At 31.3% G+C, this 20,115-nt stretch overlaps 1 protein-coding gene across 1 annotated transcript; it reads right to left on the bottom strand.

Moving 5' to 3' along the window:
* Window positions 1-426: 426 nt before the first annotated feature.
* Window positions 427-4,252, bottom strand: LOC148307129 (putative peptidyl-tRNA hydrolase PTRHD1). Its single transcript, XM_088263900.1, has 2 exons — window positions 4,043-4,252; window positions 427-1,307 (listed from the first exon to the last, which is right to left on the bottom strand). The coding sequence occupies exons 1-2, from the start codon at window positions 4,226-4,228 to the stop codon at window positions 1,122-1,124; spliced, it is 372 nt and encodes a 123-aa protein (XP_088120026.1). The 5' UTR covers window positions 4,229-4,252; the 3' UTR covers window positions 427-1,121.
* Between the last annotated feature and the right edge of the window lie 15,863 nt (window positions 4,253-20,115).

Here is a 20,115-nt window from a genome sequence, read left to right as displayed (position 1 = left end):
ACGAAACACTTCAGTCAACTATTCAAATACGATACAAAATTAGTTTCCGGCATGCGATTTGTCATTCATGTTATCCCTTTATCATGCAAATGATACAAAGAAAATTTAAAACATCTTACTGTGTACTAAAACTTTACAATGTATTAGTTTCGAAATACATTTTCATACATAATGTTATATAACCTGTCCGCTAGTAAGTAGGTTTGCAAGCAAAAAAATTTTTCCAGAGAAATTTATTTATTTAAAACAATTTTTTAATTAGTTTTCTTAAAACAATTTATATAATGTGTCGGGTTGTGGTCCCGTGGTTAGTGTCGCGGACTCTTAAGTCAGAGTTTCTCGGTTCGAACCCACTCTACCACAATTTGATACCTATTTCTAATAATGAGCCGCTCTAGGCTCACAGAAATAGTATGAAATTGAAATATTTGTGTAAATAATAAAAACACAAATATTCCTCTTTAATTTAAAAAAAATCATTATTTTTATTTACAACATTACAGTGATGGTAAATTGAAAATAAACACGTTGACTGCCACAGGAATTTTCAGAGTTTCGGTAAAAAATATTCTTTTGCTTCTTGATTTGGAATAAAAAACAAAAAATCAATTATATTTATTCATAAATTTTCTGTTCATGTAAGCCAGCATTGATTTTATGTTCTCTTCCCAGAAGCCATCTATCCATATTAGCTCTGATATAGTAGGAATGTCATCATAGCTACACGAATATGGCAAGTAAACACAGTACGAGATAACTCGTAGTCGGTGTCCAAGCAAAGAACGTAATCTACGAGTTATCTCGTAGTTGGCAGTCAACATGTTAAGCTACCTAAACATCACAACAATCTCCTGAGAATAATGGCAATATAATATAAGTAAATAAATAAAGATTTTGTATAACCTCAAATGCTTGTATGTCCACATTCTTCTCAACAAATTTTCATTTGACATAACATTATGCCCACACTAGCGGATAGGTTAAAAAATATCAAACAAAACGTTAGTCTACTACTTTTACAAAAATATATTTTATGGTACATGACAAGATCTTCATTTGAATGAGGAAGAAATCTTAAAATATGGGAGAAATCATTGATATGACTATTCCGCAGTCAAGATTTAATCAATGATTGTGTATGAGTAAAGTTTGAATTTACCAAGATATGGTTTAAGGTCTTCTTTTCTATACGGCTTCAGGGCTATGCATGTCGGCATATTCTCCGGCTGCTCAATCCAAACCTTGTGCATTATTTTATTTTCATCCAGAGTTTTAGCAATCTTCATCAGGCCTGCCTCATTTGGCACCTAGAAATATAAATTTAAAATGAAATAAAAATTATAAAACAAAGTACATACAAATATTTTTTGACATCTCAACATTGATAAAGAAGAATATGGAAGTCTGCGCAATTACAGGGTTTACAGTCGTCGTAGGCTTGTTTAAGTCATCATTTTACACACATCGCTCACTCCTTTCAAGAACGTCATATTTCAAAAATCGTCAATTTTCAGTTGTGCATGTTTTTGGAATGCCCAGAAAATGTACTATATCCCAGCAAAAGAGGCATATTTTTAACTTAATATTTACCCGCTACAGGGCAGAAAGTCTGGTTTTTGCATTTTGAAGAAAATGTATTGTTTAATATTTTATAAATAACCTATATATTTTTCAAATGGAGAAAAAACATTCAGGTTTTACCTAAAAAGATCTGTTGCACAGTAAAAAGTTCAATAATTGGCTTGATATTAATTTTAAATACATTGTATTATATTTTTAAACTTTAAAAACGTTCTCCTAGAAAATCAAATCTCCTAGAAAATCGATTTATGACGTTCTTGAAAGGAGTGAGCGACATGTAAAATTCACCGATTCTACCCATGATTGACAACCACACTACTCAATTTATTTAAACTTCTAGGTATATTGATGAAACTCGTAACACACTATGCGCAAATTCACAATAGCCATCAATGGTAGGATGAGGAAAGGTTTTGTTAAGCAGAATCATCTCAACACGAAGAATATTGAAGTCTAGGCATTTACAGGGTTTACGACCGTAATAGGCTTGGTTAAGTGATCACTTTACAAACGTGTGACATTAACCAATTCTACCCATAATTGACACACTACTAAAAAAAATTCGACTTCTAGATATATTGATGAAACTAGTAACACAGTATACACGAATTCACAATACCCATCTATGGTAGAATGAAGAAAGCTTTTATTAAGCAGAATCATCTCAACATGAAGAATATGAAAGTCTAGGCATTTACAGGGTTTACGACTGCCATAGGCTTGGTTAAGTGATCACTTTACACGTATGTAACATTAACCAATTCTACCCATGATTGACAACCACACTACTAAAAAAAATTAACTTCTAGATATATTGATCAAACTCGTAACACACTATGCGCGAATTCACAATAGCCATCTATGGTAGGATGAGAAAAGGTTTCGTTAAGCAGAATCATCTCAATTCGAAGAATATGGAAGTCTGGGCATTTACAGGTTTTACGACCGTCGTAGGCTTGGTTAAGTGATTGTATACTAATCAGAAGTAACCGCAAACCCAAATACAATCTGTATTGTATTTTGGCGTCTCACGCTGTATCAAAAGTAAGCAAATAGAACGCTTATAAGTGTCTCCCGCTCTCTACCAACAGTATGTTAAAGACGCTTTAAATCATTTCCTACAAACAATGTGTTGATATAAAGCAGTTTTGGTCGTTTTAAAGCTACAAAAATATATTTTAACAGTTAATAAGTCATCTAATCTTATCACAATTTCATGCTTTCAAAAAAAAAACAACATATTTTAATATGAAATCATGACAAGGCTACTTTTCAATTAATTGTTAGATGTATCATTTAGACACAACATAATTAATGTTACATTGTTCATATTTGAACCACATACTTTGTGGTCTGACATTTTTTTTTATTTTTAATAAAAAGAGAAATATTTATGTTTTTATTATTTACACAAATATTTCAATTTCATACAATTTCTGTGAGCCTAAGCGGCTCATTATTAGAAATAGGTATCAAATTGTGGTAGAGTGGATTCGAACCGAGAAACTCTGACTTAAGAGTTACTCGCGACACTAACCACGGGACCACAACCCGATACTTTAACTTGAACAATCAAAATACAGCTTTGTATAAAACAACTTTACAATACAACTACAATAAACTAAACTATAAAATTTACTAGTTGTTAATTTAGTATTCTTGTAGTCAATACAAATACCTATTTATTTTCACTTCTCTTCTTCAAACCCTTATCCGCACCCCAATGGTGCATAGGGCACTGCATCATATAAACGCAGTGTTATCTTGATTGTTGACACATGAAGGAAAGGTGATCAGCCCTCCGCTTCAAGTACCAGTCCAGGGTAATATTGAATTAATATTAGAGTGTAAAAATCACTTTTATTTATTTGACACCCCCCTGGGAATCAGACCCGGGACCTCCAGAACGGTAGCCGAGCGTTCTGACCATTACACTACGGAGGCGGATTTATTTTCATTAGGTATTTAAAGATCTTGTTCAAAGAATACAGAAATTGTTCTCCAACTACACATGCTTAAAATATTCCAAGGATGGGAGAATGAATACATGAATATTAATCACGGAACCATTTTCAAAGTCATTTTACTGAGAAAAAACGTGAGATGAATTTAGATTTTAAGATTCTACTGGCATTGTATAGGAAAAAATATTGCCATGTAATCATGAGAATGGAATGTGTGCTGCAATTTGCCACGTAGCGCCTGCCAACTACGTCACTTATTAAAAATTATGCTTTCGTTTCAGTTTTTAGGCTATTCCATTGCAAAAATTAAAAGGCAAAAATGACAACTCCATTTGTCCAACTCAGTGATGGATGAACCTTTCAAAAAATTTAATTGATAAAAAATTATTTTCTTCTGCCAACAAGAAGATATTAACATGATTTAATAATAATTATTTGAATTGTTATGAATGCAGTAAATAAAATAATAAAATAAAGTAAAATAAAATTGTACTCACATCCAGTACTATTTTGGTCATGTTATCCAAGTCAGCCAAATACTCTTGGGTCAGAGGGTCATCCTTAAAGATTTCCATTACAGCAGTAGTTGCATGACAGGCTTGTGCGACAAATGCACCCATGGGCCATTGCATTTCTCTCAAAATATCGTGACGAACAATAACATATTGCACAATTTTGGACATTGTGGAACGATTTACCTTCGAATTTTTCCGAAACTACAATTTACATGCACAAAATTTGGCTTTCGATTGACTGACTCGTTACTTTATTTTTTGTACAAAAAATTAGTATTCCCGTCAGAAACTGAACACGAACCACGCCGGCTGAATATCGTTTGAAAAGAATTTGCGATGTGCAGTTTGCTAGCTGTCACATTTTAAATTTACAGTGTAGCCATTACTAAAAACTTGATAAATAAAAAAAAAAGGACCATAGACAATCGTAAAAAATTAATTACGCTCAAAACGTGTGTCATATAAAAGAAAAGATCATGATTTTATTGAAATTAGAACGATTAAAAAATTGCACAAAATGAGTGCTTTGATCTTTACTTAGTTAGTTCATAAATAAAATAAAACCAAAATTTATTCGGGTCAATCGAAGGAAATGTAATTTTGATTAAAATTTTAAACAATATTGATAATTGCCATGATTCAGTAGAAAATAAAATTTAAGTTTATGTGTTTAAAAATAACCTTAACGATACAAAAAAGCGAACATCATAATGTATTGTAGCACTCTAAGTTCAATTATGTGAACGTTATTTAAAAACTGTTTTCATTAGAACAAATATGTAAAACACCATTTTTTATTTAGTTGCTTTAATATTATTTTTATTACAAATCAGGAGAATAAAAATAAATTCTTAAGACTAATAGTGTTCTATTTTTGTAAGCACTTTTTTTGCTATAAGTAATTATATAAATTACTCAATAAAAGAGGTAACACGGTAATTATCCAAAGTGGAGTCTGTCTGACTCCCGCAGATAGTCATAATCCCGGGGCATGAAATTGCAACCACTCTACGAAGTCAGATACTCTTGTGAATACGTCTGGATAGCCTACAGCACAGGGAATTCCAAAGGAAGCTATCCCAACTAGCGTTGAGCCCATCACGAGAGGCGCGCCAGAATCACCCTGAAATTATATATTAATTGAAGGTAGACATTTCGTATACATCAACGTTTTTAAAATCTGTTAAAACATATTATCAAATACATTATTTTTAATTAAATATTTTAAGTCATGTATTCAGGCATCTCTTAAAAAGTAAAAAAAAAATGAGTTCAATCTTTATACATTTCATGCAGGTCTCTGGTAAATAAAACTTATTCAACTCTACCTTAGATGGTGCTAAGATTTTAAATGTAAAAAAACGTGTCAATTAAATAATATAAATTATAAAAGTTCCGAAATTTGAGTACTGTGGTTGTTAATCATGGGTAGAATGGTAAATGTTGCACTTGTATATCAGTAAACAAGCCCATAATAGGTCATAAGCCCTTTAAATACCCAATGTAACTAATTATTCTTCATCTTTGTTGAGATATCAATTTTATTAAAAGTTTTTTGACGTGTTGTTAATGAAAAGGGTTCAAAGAAACCATATAATATGTGTAAATTATATCTACACTTTTCAGAAAATAAACACGCAAACACCGGTTAAGAAAAATTGATTTAATTAAAAAAAAACTTAATATAAAATAATAAAGGTGAGTGTGATCTCGAAAAAATCTTGGAGTGTTCAAGAATCGCTTCGAAGTATAGTTTCCACATCATAATATTATAATTAATTATTTTTGTAATCATGAAAATTCTACTTTTATGTGACTTAAAATACAACGTTTTGTATTTTTTTTTCTTTATTTTGTTATAAGAATATACACTTATTTAGGAAATAAAAATTCCTGTGACGCCCATTCATAAGCATTCCTATCTCAGATTAACAAAGTTTTATATTTCAGTGACAAAATGTCTTAATGAGCGCTCAATTCTTAATTTACGTAACTAATTAGAAAATTACCGTAAGGTGAAATGTCTATTTCTTTAATTCATTTCACACTTTTGCATGTTGGGAGATCCACTGATGAAAGGCTATTATGCATCCAGTATTAAGGACTTGTTAAATAACTGTAATATAGTAAACGAGTAATTATCTGTATTATTTAAAACTTACATGGCACGACCCTTCTCCAATTGCAGTGAATGTACAGAGTTGAGAATCAAATAATGGTCTCACATATCTATATGCAAATTTGCACACCTCAATATCGAGTATCTTCAACTGGAGAATTTGCATTTCGGTTGTGGAGTTTCCTGAACTCTGCAAAAAGTATACAGCTTTAAAAAATCATTATTTTCATTTTAGACAACTTTTAAGAAAAATATCACGTAGAAAGCTATATTTTTCCTCTTAAGCTCACCAGTGTTGTGTGTCGTACTAACATAGCAAAATATTTTTTGTCAGCATTTTCATGTTCGTAGGATTGGGTCGAGTAGAATATTGTTAAAGAAAACCTGTTTAAATCCTTTAAATGGTTAAAACCTTTCAAAACTATGCTATTTCAAATTTAACCTGGAAAACCTTCATTTAGAGACTAATCTTTTATCTTTGTAGTCAGAAGTAGTTTTTATTCAATTTTTTATTTTTAAAAACGCCGTAAATGCCGTAACAAGAAATGAAGATATTAAAATATAGCGGTAACTTCTCACTGAAATTTATAAGAATCATAAATCATTGATTAATCCTAGGATTAAACTTTGTCATTTAATTTAATACAGTATTTTAACAATTGTTTTAACGAAAGTAATAGCGTCATACATTTTGTACATATTTAGTTATAATTAGTTTTAATGGAGAGATAAAAAATTACTAATACATTTTCCATAGATTGCCATAAGGAATATCTCCTTAAATTAGGATCATCGCTATCTTCCCTGAAATTTTAAGCAAAAGTTGAAGTTGATTTAAGTTTAAGTTTTGAATTGAGTGTTTTATGTTTAATATTATACATATACACAAATACAACACTTAAGCAACAGGTAAAAGGTTCTTACAGAAAGAGTGCCAAAACCGGTAAAAGTCACATTTTCATCTTTGCTCATGTACTTAGTGAAAATGGCAATAGGCTTTATTTCTTCATTCAGTTTCATGGTGAGGTTTGTCTTCAAAACGGCTATGTCGTTTTCTTTTGTCACATTGCTATAACCTTCGTGGGTTATTATTTGGGACACCCCGTACTTGACTCCGCTCAGAGAAAGATCGGTAGTTCCAACAACTACGATTATGTATTGGGGTTCGACCCTAAAAACAAAATTGTATTGAAGCAACTTAATATGAGACTCATGACTTAAATACAAATAAACTCATAAATATCTGAAATATTTTTTCTTTTCAACACAATATTATATACGCATATTTGACATAAGAGGCGAATGTGGTGGGTAGTAGAACTAGAGGAAGATTGAGGAAAACTTGGCACGGTCAATTATTTCAAATAATTGAAAGTGGTCAGGTCAGGAATCGAAATAATCGGCAGGTATGTATGAGGAGATGCTTTGCAAGGAGAGATTGGTGTAGTGTTCTATTCTCTGTAATGGTTAGTTAGTTAATTAGTTTTTTTGTAAATATCAGTATTACCAATTGAAGCACCAATCAATAACAGTATAAAAATTGAATCAGCAGAACATTTTTTTTGCAAACTTTGTATGATATGCTCTCTTTCTCTCTCTCTTTATCTCTTATATGATTAACCTACATTTTTTTCAGATACCAAATTTTTCAGATACGAAATTTTGAAAGGTAGATCTACTTGAATATTCATCTTCTTTAAAATAATATTCCCTTCAAACCATTTATGAGCTTAACAAGCTCTTATTCTTTATTTTAAGGCCCAATATACGATAAATCTCAACTTAATTTTATTAAAAACCCAAGTAACATTTAATGTAATTTAACTTTTTTCTTAAAATAGCATTTTTGTATTGAAAACAAATACTTTTTCTTCAAAATAAATATGTACTTATATGGTTTTGAAAAGAAAGCAGTTATTGAAAGGAGTTTTTAAAAAATCATAAAAATTTCTTCAATATATATTCTAAAAAAATGATCGTAGAAAGATGTCCAACCCTCAGCGCGGCCGAATGCGTTCTAAATTAAACGCTCGAGATCTCGGCCTTAATTTTGGTTCTTCTAAATTTTCACCCGTGGTAATATTTGGTATTATGCATTTTTATATATCGTGGCGCAGTATGATCGATAATCCTGTAATAATCCGGAGCATTGGTCTTTATGCTCCCGATAGTTACATAAGACAGCGTCGGCATAGATTGTTTCAGATTCTTATATACTGGACCAACCTGCCGATGATTATGCCTGTAGGAAGAACTGCCGCTATGCTGAACAATATCACGTTGGATATTGATCTGTTCCATGTGTCTGAAGGGGTATTCCGAAGCGGGATTCTTCTACGTCTTTAACAAGAGTCTTCTTGCTTACCTTTAATTTTTTTTAAATGTATACGCATTAAATGTTCGTCTATAATGTACATATTGATTATTATTGAATAAATTGAATTACCCTATGAAGCAATGTGCCGCCGATAGTATGGCTCTATTGGTAATTATAGCACCCCCACAAACGTGGGTGCCATTAAGATTCTGCAGGGAGGCGTGGTATGGAGCTACTCCTGGGGGGGCTGGTTGGCCCCCCACTATTCGGTCCACCAAAGCTGAAATGAAAGGGTTTTATTAAAATTTTCCACGTATATACTCGTAGTAGCAATCTCAATTCATTGATTATGATAATATCATTATATATTATATTAAACAAAAATAAATAAACAAGACATTTTTATTCGGTAATTAAAAGCTAATAAAAATATGACAAGTCAACATAGATTAATAATATGAAAGTCTAGGTATTTACATGGCTGACGACCATCATAGGGTTGGTTAAGAGGTCACTTCACACACGTGTTACATTCACCAATTCTTCCATTATTGACAACCACATTACTCAATTTTTGGGGCTTCTAGATAGATAAATTGATCAAACTTGTAACAAGTATGTGGGAGTTCACAACAGCCATCTATGTTGCAATGAGCAAAGCTTTTATTAAGCAGAGAATCTTTTAATTTGCATGCAAGAAAAATGTAAAATAAAAACTTCTAAGTGGAGATAATCCAGATTTTTGGAAAAGTGTTTGGACACACTCAAAATGTTGTGAAAGCTAATCACGCCAGTCAGTAAATGAATAAAGAAATATAAACCGAAAAAGTAACTATTATCATCCCAATCGGGCAAGCAAAAAATAACGGTTAAACATCAGTCACATCTCTAAAAGAAACAACGATTTAAAGTATATTTTAACAGTAAACATAACGTAATACCCGAGTTCCCAGAAGATAAACATAACACTGAAATCAATAAAATCGTTTGAAAGGATATTATAGACATAGCACAAAAAATGTTTTGCAATACTCGTAATTAACACTCAACACATGAATTGAATAACATGAAATTTTAAGACATACTATTACTATGTCTTGTCTTCATAAATCAAAATGTAATTCACCTATCATCTTAACAGTAGCGTCTCATTTGATTATGTAAAAATGTTGATGTAAACGCATTTTTATTTATTAAAGGAATAACCCGCAAAGCCTCTATTAGAGGCTTGTCTGCAGGTAGGATAGTAAAGAAAGGGGAGGTTAATTTGAAAAATATATCACAAACAACCAGACCATTGAAAATAAATATTTTTAAAATTTATTTTGCACTTGGCGGGAATCGAACCCACGACGCCTGGGCATGGGACGCCACGATGTATGGAATATGACCTGGTAATGAATGAAAGTAAGTCAAAGGTCATGGGACTTAAAAGAGAGGAAGATGTAACAGAATTTTATTTATTTATTTTATAAATACATAGATGCATTCATAGATATATATTTTTTTCATATATACATTTACTATATGTATTACGGCTCTTTAGACTTGGCCTGTGTTGAGCCGAATACTAACATGCTAATACAATTTTTATTTTTATTTTTTAAATATTATTTGTTTTTTTTTTTTAATAATTAGATTATAAACATTACATACAGGAGATACAATAATAATTTACAATATAAAGGTTTTACAATAAAATAATTACACCTGGACTTTAATTAAATCACTTTCTACCTTGTCCCTTCCAATGCGAAGCAACTATCGACGGACACTGTTCTTAAAGGCCTGATCACTACTGGAAATCTTATGGGTAGAATATAAGATTATCGTACATAATGAATTCCTGGAACAGATGCAAGAATTTTTGTATCTAGGAACACGTTCTTAAGGGATGGAAGAGTGGATAAAGATAATAAGAGGAAAGTGAATGCAGGGAATAGAATAAATGGCACTTTGAATAGAGTGATGGCAAATAAAAATATGTCCGTCAATGCCAAACTGGCGGTTCACCACGGAGTGCTGTATGTATAGATACAGCACTCCGTGGGTACACCGATGTATAGAAGCGAAACATGGAACTGGCAAAAGAAGGATGAAAGCAGAGTGAACTTAATTGAAATGCGCTCCCTCATACGAATGAGTGGATAATCATTGTATGGCAGAATTAAAAACGAAGATATAAGAAAGGAATGTAAGACTGAACTAGGGATAGTTTAAAATATTAATAATAGTTATTTAAGGTGGTATGGACACGTGGAGCGAATAGATAGCGAGAGAACGATAATATTTGGCGAATGTGAGAGTGAACAGAACGAGGACGGCTGAAAAAGACTCGGCACGAACCCAAAATCTGGTGGTGTCAAAAGTCTGCGTAATCGGAGGGCATGCATGACAAGATGGGTGGATGTGAAGGAAGCTAGGAGTGTATATCAGGACAGAAGAGTGTGGCGATCCATCCTCTCTGCCTATCGTGGAAATAGCGTGATTGTAGTATTATTATAATTTTAGTATTAAAATATATCCCCTCCACTGGACAAACGTCATTTTATCTTATCATATTACCTTGCGATAGCGATGATAATTCCAATTCATATAAACTTTTAATCGAATAGATCATTCGGGATTAAATGGTAGGAGTTAGTATTATAATGTTATCAAATGTTATGTTGATAGTGCAGTACTAATTAACAATTGTATTGCGTTTAATTTCTATTTTTGTTCATAATTAAGTGATTATTGATTATTGAAAAGCATTCTCTGGACCAATTATTTTAGAGACAATTACAGCTGACCTTAGTTTCCAATCATATTCGAAAAACCGTTGGTATAGCAATGTTTTTTTCAGTATCTTTAAAGTTACGATGCGAGAATTCAGGCAGTCAGTACAGCGAGCCGAGCGTTCCATCCATAGTTTTGGATGCTCGGTGACGCTCGCCGCGAGCGATGTTACGACGTTATGTTACAACGAAATGCTCCGGTCAGTCTCCACCTTAACATTTTAGTAAATAAAGATCTACAGCCAGTTTAAAATGTCAAAATCACTAGTAACGAAAGATACTAGAAAGAACGTTATAAAATAAAAACAAAACTTTGTTTTTAACCACTTTTTATTGGTACTTTTTTTCTCCAATCGCTTTCGACAAGAGCCTTGTCATTAACAGGGTTAAATATTTATGGTATAAGTTAAACCCTGATGATGAGAAGGAATTTTGAAAGGAAAGTTTCACAAATTTATATTTGTATAAATATATATGATAAATGTTGCTTGTAAAAGAAGCAGAGGAAAACTGAAGAGAACTTGGCATGATCACGTATTTTAGTACATACTTGAAAGTTGTCAGGTCAGGAGTCAGGAATAATCGCCTGGTATGTATGTCCGCCTTCGTAGTTTAATGATCAGTACGCTCGGCTATCGTACTGGAGGTCCCGAGTTCGTTTCCCAGGGGGGGGGGGCGGATCAAATAAATATAAATGATTTTTTCATTCTAATATTTATTCAATATTACCTTGAACTGGTACCTGAAGGGGAGGGATAAGGGTTTGAAGAATAGTAATGTATTTGGAGATCCACGAATATGGTAGAGGCGAAAATTTATTGAAAAGACAGATTGGTGTGGCGGGTTATATTCTCTCTGGCTACCCCTGTGGGAAAGCGGCGTGATGGTTAGTTAGCTAGCTGAATAAAAACATTGATTTTCAAACATCCGATTTTCAAACGATTTCCAATTATCAAAAAGTTTCTTTGTCGTGAAAACAAAGAAACCAATATCCTGAGTTGAAAATAGAGGAACCTTTAGATTTTATGATGAACGTCCGGAAATAAACAGGTGGCCATTCTGTTATACCACCCTGGGAACAGTGGGGCCTCGTAAGAAAATTACTTCCTCCATTTATTAATGTACCGAAAATTAGAACCCCCGAAGAGACGTTTATATTTTCCGTTTTATCTAAAGAAGACTTAGTTATGAGTTTCGTTTCACGGGAAAATAATCCAAATATATAGTAGGAGGAAAATCTATAAAGACAAGATCGCATTTAATAAATAATAAGAAAAAAATCAGTAAACCATGGAAGGAAAACATGTATATTATTTCATTAATTGATTCGGTAACATTGAGGTAATATTTATCCATTTTTAATGAATATTTTATCCGGTAAATACCACTATTTCTTACACGTGTCACAAAAGATTTAAAGAAATAGTGGTATTTACAAAGTAAAATTTACATCGAAATGGTGACATGCAATATTCATTTAATTAAATTATTAAAAACTTGTAATATTGGGTACACATTTCGAATAAAAGACGATGGATAGAAATATATTTTATTATTTCATATACTCTGTTAGTTATATTTTCGTATAAATAATAAATAAATAATTTCCAGTATGCTGAGGATAGAAGCCCCAAAGAAGACAGCAGCGGTTCCACCTATAAAAACTGTACAAATATTACAAAACACGGTTTAATTTTAATTGTAAAGGACAACAAACTGAAATTATAAGTTTTAGTTTAAGGTTTTTATAGATGTAATTTGTCAAGATGTAACACGCGTGGAACATACGAGTATATCGCTTATACTAACTCGTGTCACAACTCGAAATTCGTGAAAGTCGTTTTGAAGCGTTACAGTTTTGATAGAGTCATGCAAATTAACGCATTGCAATACTTTATTCAAGCAAATTATTATAAAATATATGAAGAAATGATTACTTTGCAAGTATAAAGGGTTATTTTAAAATAAACTTTTTCTTGGTAAATACGACTATTTATTATAATTGATTATTATACGTTTTTTGATGCATTTAGCATCATTTTCACACAATAATTTATTGACTTATGAATAAAGTCATAATGCTTCAAATGCATTTTCCGGAAATCCGGAATTTTGAGATGTTACATTTTTGAGATGTTAATTATGAGCGATATGTGCATACATGTTTGTATTTTCGATTTAATTTACTACCCATTCATTTGTTTTTATATTGATAATGGATTGATGCTCAAACATTTATTTTCTATAAAATTATATCACTTTTTTAAAGGTGTCTCAACTTGATATGAAACATGTACCGTTTCCTCCTTTATTAATGAAAGAAGATTGAAGTCTGAGCATCCGTGGGCTTGCGACTTGGTATTTGGCTGGCGTAAGCGATCACTTCATACACTTGTGTAACGTTCAACATTCTGCCCATTATTAAAAATTCACATTGAATTTATTCTTAAAACCTGTACATATGCAATGGTTTAAAATACTTCCTCCTACCGGTAAGGTTTTCGACACATTCATCTTCTCAGACTTAAAAATCTTCTTTAATAAAAAAGGGAAGAATGATACATGTTTTATATCAAGTTGAGACACCTTTTAAGTTGACATCGCATCCGTAGGGTGAATAATCCACTGTTCGATATAACGAATAATATTAATATTGATATAATATAATTCCTATTACTGGAATTACTCTGATAGCTCAAGGGTAAAGCATTATTTTTACTTGAACCAAAAACATTTTTTAAAGTACCTACTCATAGCAATACAAGATTTTGTCATATTTTCTATTTGTTTAGATTAAATTGGTTAATATTAAAATCCAAAAAATAAAAGTAAACAATGACAAAAATTAATATCATTTTATTACCAACATGATCCAGGTGACTCCTAACAACGGTTCTTCGGTTTCTTATACTCGGTAGAAGTTCTACATAAATCGATATCAATGTACCTCTTTCGATTAATTCATCCGTCAGTTCACCTCGATTAGGCCTAAAATACAATTGAGATAAAAACAAACTTGCTATTTTAACAAAAGACAGAAGAGTTTGGAACTATCTCATATAAATAAATAATTTGAAATTGAAAATTGAAAAATGAAAATAGAACTAATTTTTGATTCAAAGGTAACTGATATACCATATTCTAAGTTTTTTTTTACTAAGAATGAAGATAAGAGATTCAAAATGAAGTTTTAAGATAAGTTTTTCTTTTATAATTACAAAGATTAGCTTGGAGCTGGCTTTAGATGCAACGGTAGCTGATATAATCAAGGATCAATCATTACGTTTAAAGATAAGAGATTCACAACACAGCATTAAGATAAGTTTTTCTTTTTATAAAGTACATAAAAGAGCTTGGTTTTCGATGCAAAGGCAGCTGATATATCGTTCACTCCTTTCAACAACGTCATAAATCAAAAAACTTGATATTTCAGGAGAACGTTTTTAAAGTTTTAAAATATAATACATTGTATTAAAAATAAATATCATTCTACTAATTGAAGTTTTTACTGTGCAACAGATCTTTTAAATAAAACCTAAAGGTTTTTTCTCCATTTGAAAAATGTTTAGTATTTTTAAAAAAATAAATAAACAATACCTTTTCTTCAAAATGCAAAAAAAAACAACACTTTCTGCCCTGTAGAGGGTAAATATTAAGTTTAAAATATGCCTCTTTTGCTGGTGTAAAGTACATTTTCTGGGCAATCCGAAAACATGTACAACTGAAAATTTTCGATTTTTGATTTATGACGTTCTTGAAAGGAGTGAGCGATATATAATTTAAAAATAATTATCACGAATAAAAATAAGAGAGTAAAAATATCGCTTTATGGTAATTCTTTCTAATTCACTAATAAGTAATAATTGGCAATGCACTGACTTATTCTTTAGCAGGATAACTTCGTATTCTGGTTCATCGCAAGATGGATGACATTTACATTGAATATCCAATTCATCCCTGTCAGCTTTTTCTGAAATGATAAAAAAAAAATTAAAAACATAAGTATGAGACATAATTTTTTCATCATTTTATTTTTTTAAATAAATTTGAATAAAAACACATACAATTTAAAATAAACAGATTTTTAATACATCAATAACTAACTGGCTGTAACCAGCCAAATGCCGAATTCGTATTTTCTATATGAAAACTTTTTAACTTAAAAAAAATTACTCACCATAATAGTTTGTCAGACATACAAGGCCATTGATATCACACATGGGTTCACTATCTAAAATAGACAAAAATAAATAAATCTTTATTTATTATTTGGATTATACTTAAGTAGATTAATTAATGTTGACATATTTTTGTTGTGATAATTAAATACTTTACGTAGATTGAAAACAACAAAATATAATAAAATACTTAATCCAAATTCATTAAGATTAGTATTTGTATAAATAAACAATGAAAATAATTAAGAAGGTAATATAGATAACGTTTTCGTAAACTTGAAATTAAATAATGTATTTTACATATATATCGCTCACTCCTTTCAACAACGTCAAATATCAAAAATCGTCAATTTTCAGTCATGCATGTTTTCGGAATGCCCAGAAAACGTGCTATATCCCAGCAAAAGCGGCATATTTTTAACTTAACATTTACCCGCTACAGGGCAGAAAGTGTTGTTTTTGCCGTTTGAAGAAAAGGTATTGTTCAAGTATTTTTTTTAGCACACTAAATATTTTTCAAATGGAGAAAAAATAATCAGGTTTTACCTAAAAAGATCTGTTTGCACAGTAAAAAGTTCAAAAAGTGGCTTGATATTTATTTTTAATACATTTCATTATATGTTCTGAAAAATCAAGTTTTTCGATATATGACGTTGTTGAAAGGAGTGAGTGATATATTAGACCCGTAATGTGAAGTAGATTGTTCTTGGTTTTGGTAGAAATGAAGGGAGTTTAAAAAAAATAATGGTAATGAATAACAATATATGATTCGACAAATCTTTATGTGTACCCAGTACTTTAGTTACATCTTTTCGTAATTCCTCAATTCTTAATTCACTTAGCTCATTTACCTTTTATTTTTTTATATTATTATCTGAACTACTGAGTCTCAGAGATGTAGGGTTATTTCATTTGGTAATTCGTCTTAATTTTCATGGTAGCCTCAAAGAATCAATGATAATAAATATGACATTTATCGCTGCAAGATCAAATTAACGATGAAATTAACATTGCATCAATTTGATGCTGTGCCCCATGCGCAACTGAATATAGATAATAGTCAGTAAAAGTAGTAGTTTATTTATTAACAAAGAAAATAAAAATACCAATTAACTGGCCTTGAAGGTTAATAACTATAATTTTTTGTTTTGACATCTCATCAAAGATGAAGAAGAATATGGAAGTCTGGGCATTTACGGGGCTGACGACCGTCAAAGGCTGGTTTAAGTGATCACTTTACACACGTGTTACATTCTCCAATTCTACCTATTATTGACAACCACACTACTCAAATTCTTGGATGGTCTATATATATGAACCAATTTTTAAACCATTAATCACTAGAACTTCACTAGACACATCTATTGGTGAGATGAAAAGAAGCTTTTTATTAAGAAGAAACTCTTTTATTAGTATGTGAGATCCGAGTCCTGGATTATAATCACACACATGAGAAACGCCAGAAAAAATAATATGAAAATAACTCTTGTCATTGGAGATAATCCAGATTTTGTGAACAAGCATTTGAACATACTCAAAATGTTGTTAATAACTATTGTTAATATAGAGGTTATTATGGACCTAGGGTTAAAAGTCAAATAATATAGGAACTCACCCATTCTTGGCAGCATGTGATGAGTGCAGTTGCACTCTGCTAATTGCTGTAATGCCCTGCAGTGCACTATGCAGGTGGAGTAACTGTATCTAGAGAACATGAAAGGGAAGTTTGGCAGCTCATGTGAAAATCTGCATTTACGTTTCTCGATATCCACTTCAACCACTTCATCGTCATTATTTGTCTCTTCTGCCTAAAAATACCATCAAATTATATTTTTATTTGCACGCCAAAAGATTTTATATCATATATAGTGTGTTGATTAAAAAAAAAACATTTATTAAGAATTCATAGAAAAATCATAAGTCTTGCCCCGGCTAAATTAGTCAAGTATGGAGAACATGGTCTAAAATTCTTTCTTGGTTTCTCTTCCTCTCCTCCTTAACTCTTTGGCTTATAATATATGCTACTTTCTTTACCTTCCTTGTCTTCAAAAATTGCAGTATAATTTATAAATAATGTTATGATTATTTGTTCAGTCATACTGCGATTTATCATAATTTATGTTTTTTTTCGTTTATACATATGGACAAGAACTATTTGTAAATTAATTTCAAATGGCTGCACAAGGTTCGAATTTGGACCAGTCTCACAAGTCTAGTTTTGGTTGGTTGAAAAATATGGCTTTTTATCAATAAACCCGCTAATTTAAATAAATTATATTTAAAGAAAAGCTATAAAATTTAAAATTAACTTTATAAAAATGCTTAGTAAAGTTGCGCAGTGTATAAAATGATTAGTGCTTAGAATTTCATATTCCCTTCGTATAAAAAAATAATATATCTTTTCTGTTGAGATTTTGTCTTAGTAATATAAACGAATAATAATAAATTAACCTACCTTTAGACGCAATATAAATTCAGAAGCAAAAATTATATTTGCATCATTTCCGTTCACAAGTTTGTCGAAATGACTGTAAAATACGTCATCCGGGGAATGAACATCAATCTGAAATATATTGTTGATTGTTTTGTCATTTACTTTGTGGAATAACCAAAAAAATGTATGAATGGATGAATGTATTTAAATGTTAAAAGAAACGCATGTATAATACCACTTCATGAGTTTATTAATGTAATCACGACTAGTTTCGAGAACTATAGATAGGGCAAAAATAATTTTGGTACTGATAGAGCTTCCTATGTTCTCATCAAACTAATCCCCACCCCCTAACCCACTTCTTCAGTTATTTCCCCAACTACCTCTATTAGTATCTATAATATATTTACTTGCTTGTTTGTAATCTCATCTGTTGATGAGAAAATGTGTAGTTTTTTTAAACTAGTCCTGTTTACAATGAAAGTGATCTCAAACAGGTGTTTTTTTTTAAATTTATTTGTATCATAAATACTAAAAACATGTGGTCTTAAATATAATAAAAAATTATATTATTTTTTGATATTATTTTTTGATATCTCATCAAAGATGAAGAAGAATATGGAAGTCTGGGCATTTACGGGGCTTACGACCGTCATAGGCTGGTTTAAGTGATCACTTTACACACGTGTAACATTCACCAATTCTACCCATTTTTGACAACCACACTACTCAAATTCTTGGAAGTTCTATATATATGAACCAATTTAGAAACCTTGTTCATGAATCACTAGAACTTCACTAGAGACATCTATTGGTGAGATGTAAAGAAGCTTTTTATTAAGCAGAAACTCTTATATTCCAGATTTTGTGAATAAGTATTTGGACACACTCAAAATGTTGTTAATAAAAAAATAATTTAGGTACTTTTACTTTAAATTAAAATTTAAATATTTAAGATATTTTGTCAAATATTTAGATTCTTTTCCTGCTAAAGTAGCTTCCCTTGTATGCCTCCTGTATGAATAACGAGTCTGGAAAAATAAATTGCTGAAAATTACCGTGACAGTTTCCATTGCAGTAAATTTCAAGTATCCAGGTCCGGTCTCTTTATTAGATAAGTGCATTCTCTCTCCGCCAAAAAGTTTCGAGTTGAACACAAAGCACTGACCGTATTCCGTGAGCATTGTCATGAATCTCTCACAGCAGTCGAAAGCCTGCAAGATGCATCGTGCATATTAACTTAGACAAAAGCATGGAAATAATATAATACTACTATGTCCGCCTCCGTAGTGTAATGGTCAGCACGCTCGGCTACTGTTCTGGAGGTCCCAGGTTCGATTCCCAGGGGGGTCAAATAAATATAAGTGATTTATTCACTGTAATATTTATTCAATATCACCCTGGACTGGTACCTTAAGCGGAGGGCTGATCATCTTTCTTTTATTTTTTTTATTTTTTTTTGTTAATTTTTTTTTCCAAGGGGGGTAAAATAAATATTAGTGATTTTTTTCACTGTCATATTTATTCAATATTGGTTCCTTGAAGCGGAGGGCTGATCACCTTTCCTTCATGTGTAAACGATCAAGATAACACTGCGTTTATATGACGCAGTGCCCTATGCACCATTGGGGTGCGGATAAGGGTTTTATTATTATTATTTTTTTAAACCTTTTTTAAAAAATATAATTTAAAAAAAAATTGACTAACAGCTTTAACAGACACCCCACCCCTTCTCTTCAATTAATCCATTATTTCGAGGTTTTACTGTATTATATTTCAAACTATAAATACCTGACCCCTCCAAGAACAGCGAATAATAGTCTCATTACAGGGTGCTTTATATTTATTCATGATGGAAACAAAATCCTCCGGGCACTTGGACTCCTTGCAGCTAGAACAACTTCTACAGTATCGTCTGGTGTTCAAAAAAATTACGTCATCATAAAAAGATGCCAACTGTACTGGAACATTATTCCTGAAACAGTAATTTTATGTTATTTTTTGACATCTCATCAAAGATGAAGAAGAATATGGAAGTCTGGGCATTTACGGGGCTGATGACCATCATAGGCTGGTTTAAGTGATCACTTTATACACGTGTAACATTTTAAACATTTTAAAATTTAATGATTATCTGTAATTTCAATCAATCCTAGAGAAATAAGAGTTTTTTAATGTTATATGTCATTTCGATACACCGGGGCAAGTTGCAACAAACGCACAGAGG

The sequence above is a fragment of the Brachycentrus maculatus genome, unplaced genomic scaffold (genome assembly GCF_059751285.1).
Source record: "Brachycentrus maculatus isolate JH-2025_06_01 unplaced genomic scaffold, ASM5975128v1 h1tg000207l, whole genome shotgun sequence".
Classification (NCBI taxonomy): Eukaryota; Metazoa; Arthropoda; class Insecta; order Trichoptera; family Brachycentridae; genus Brachycentrus; species Brachycentrus maculatus.
Note: the sequence above shows the minus strand (reverse complement) of the source record. Positions and strands in the feature narration are given on the sequence as shown.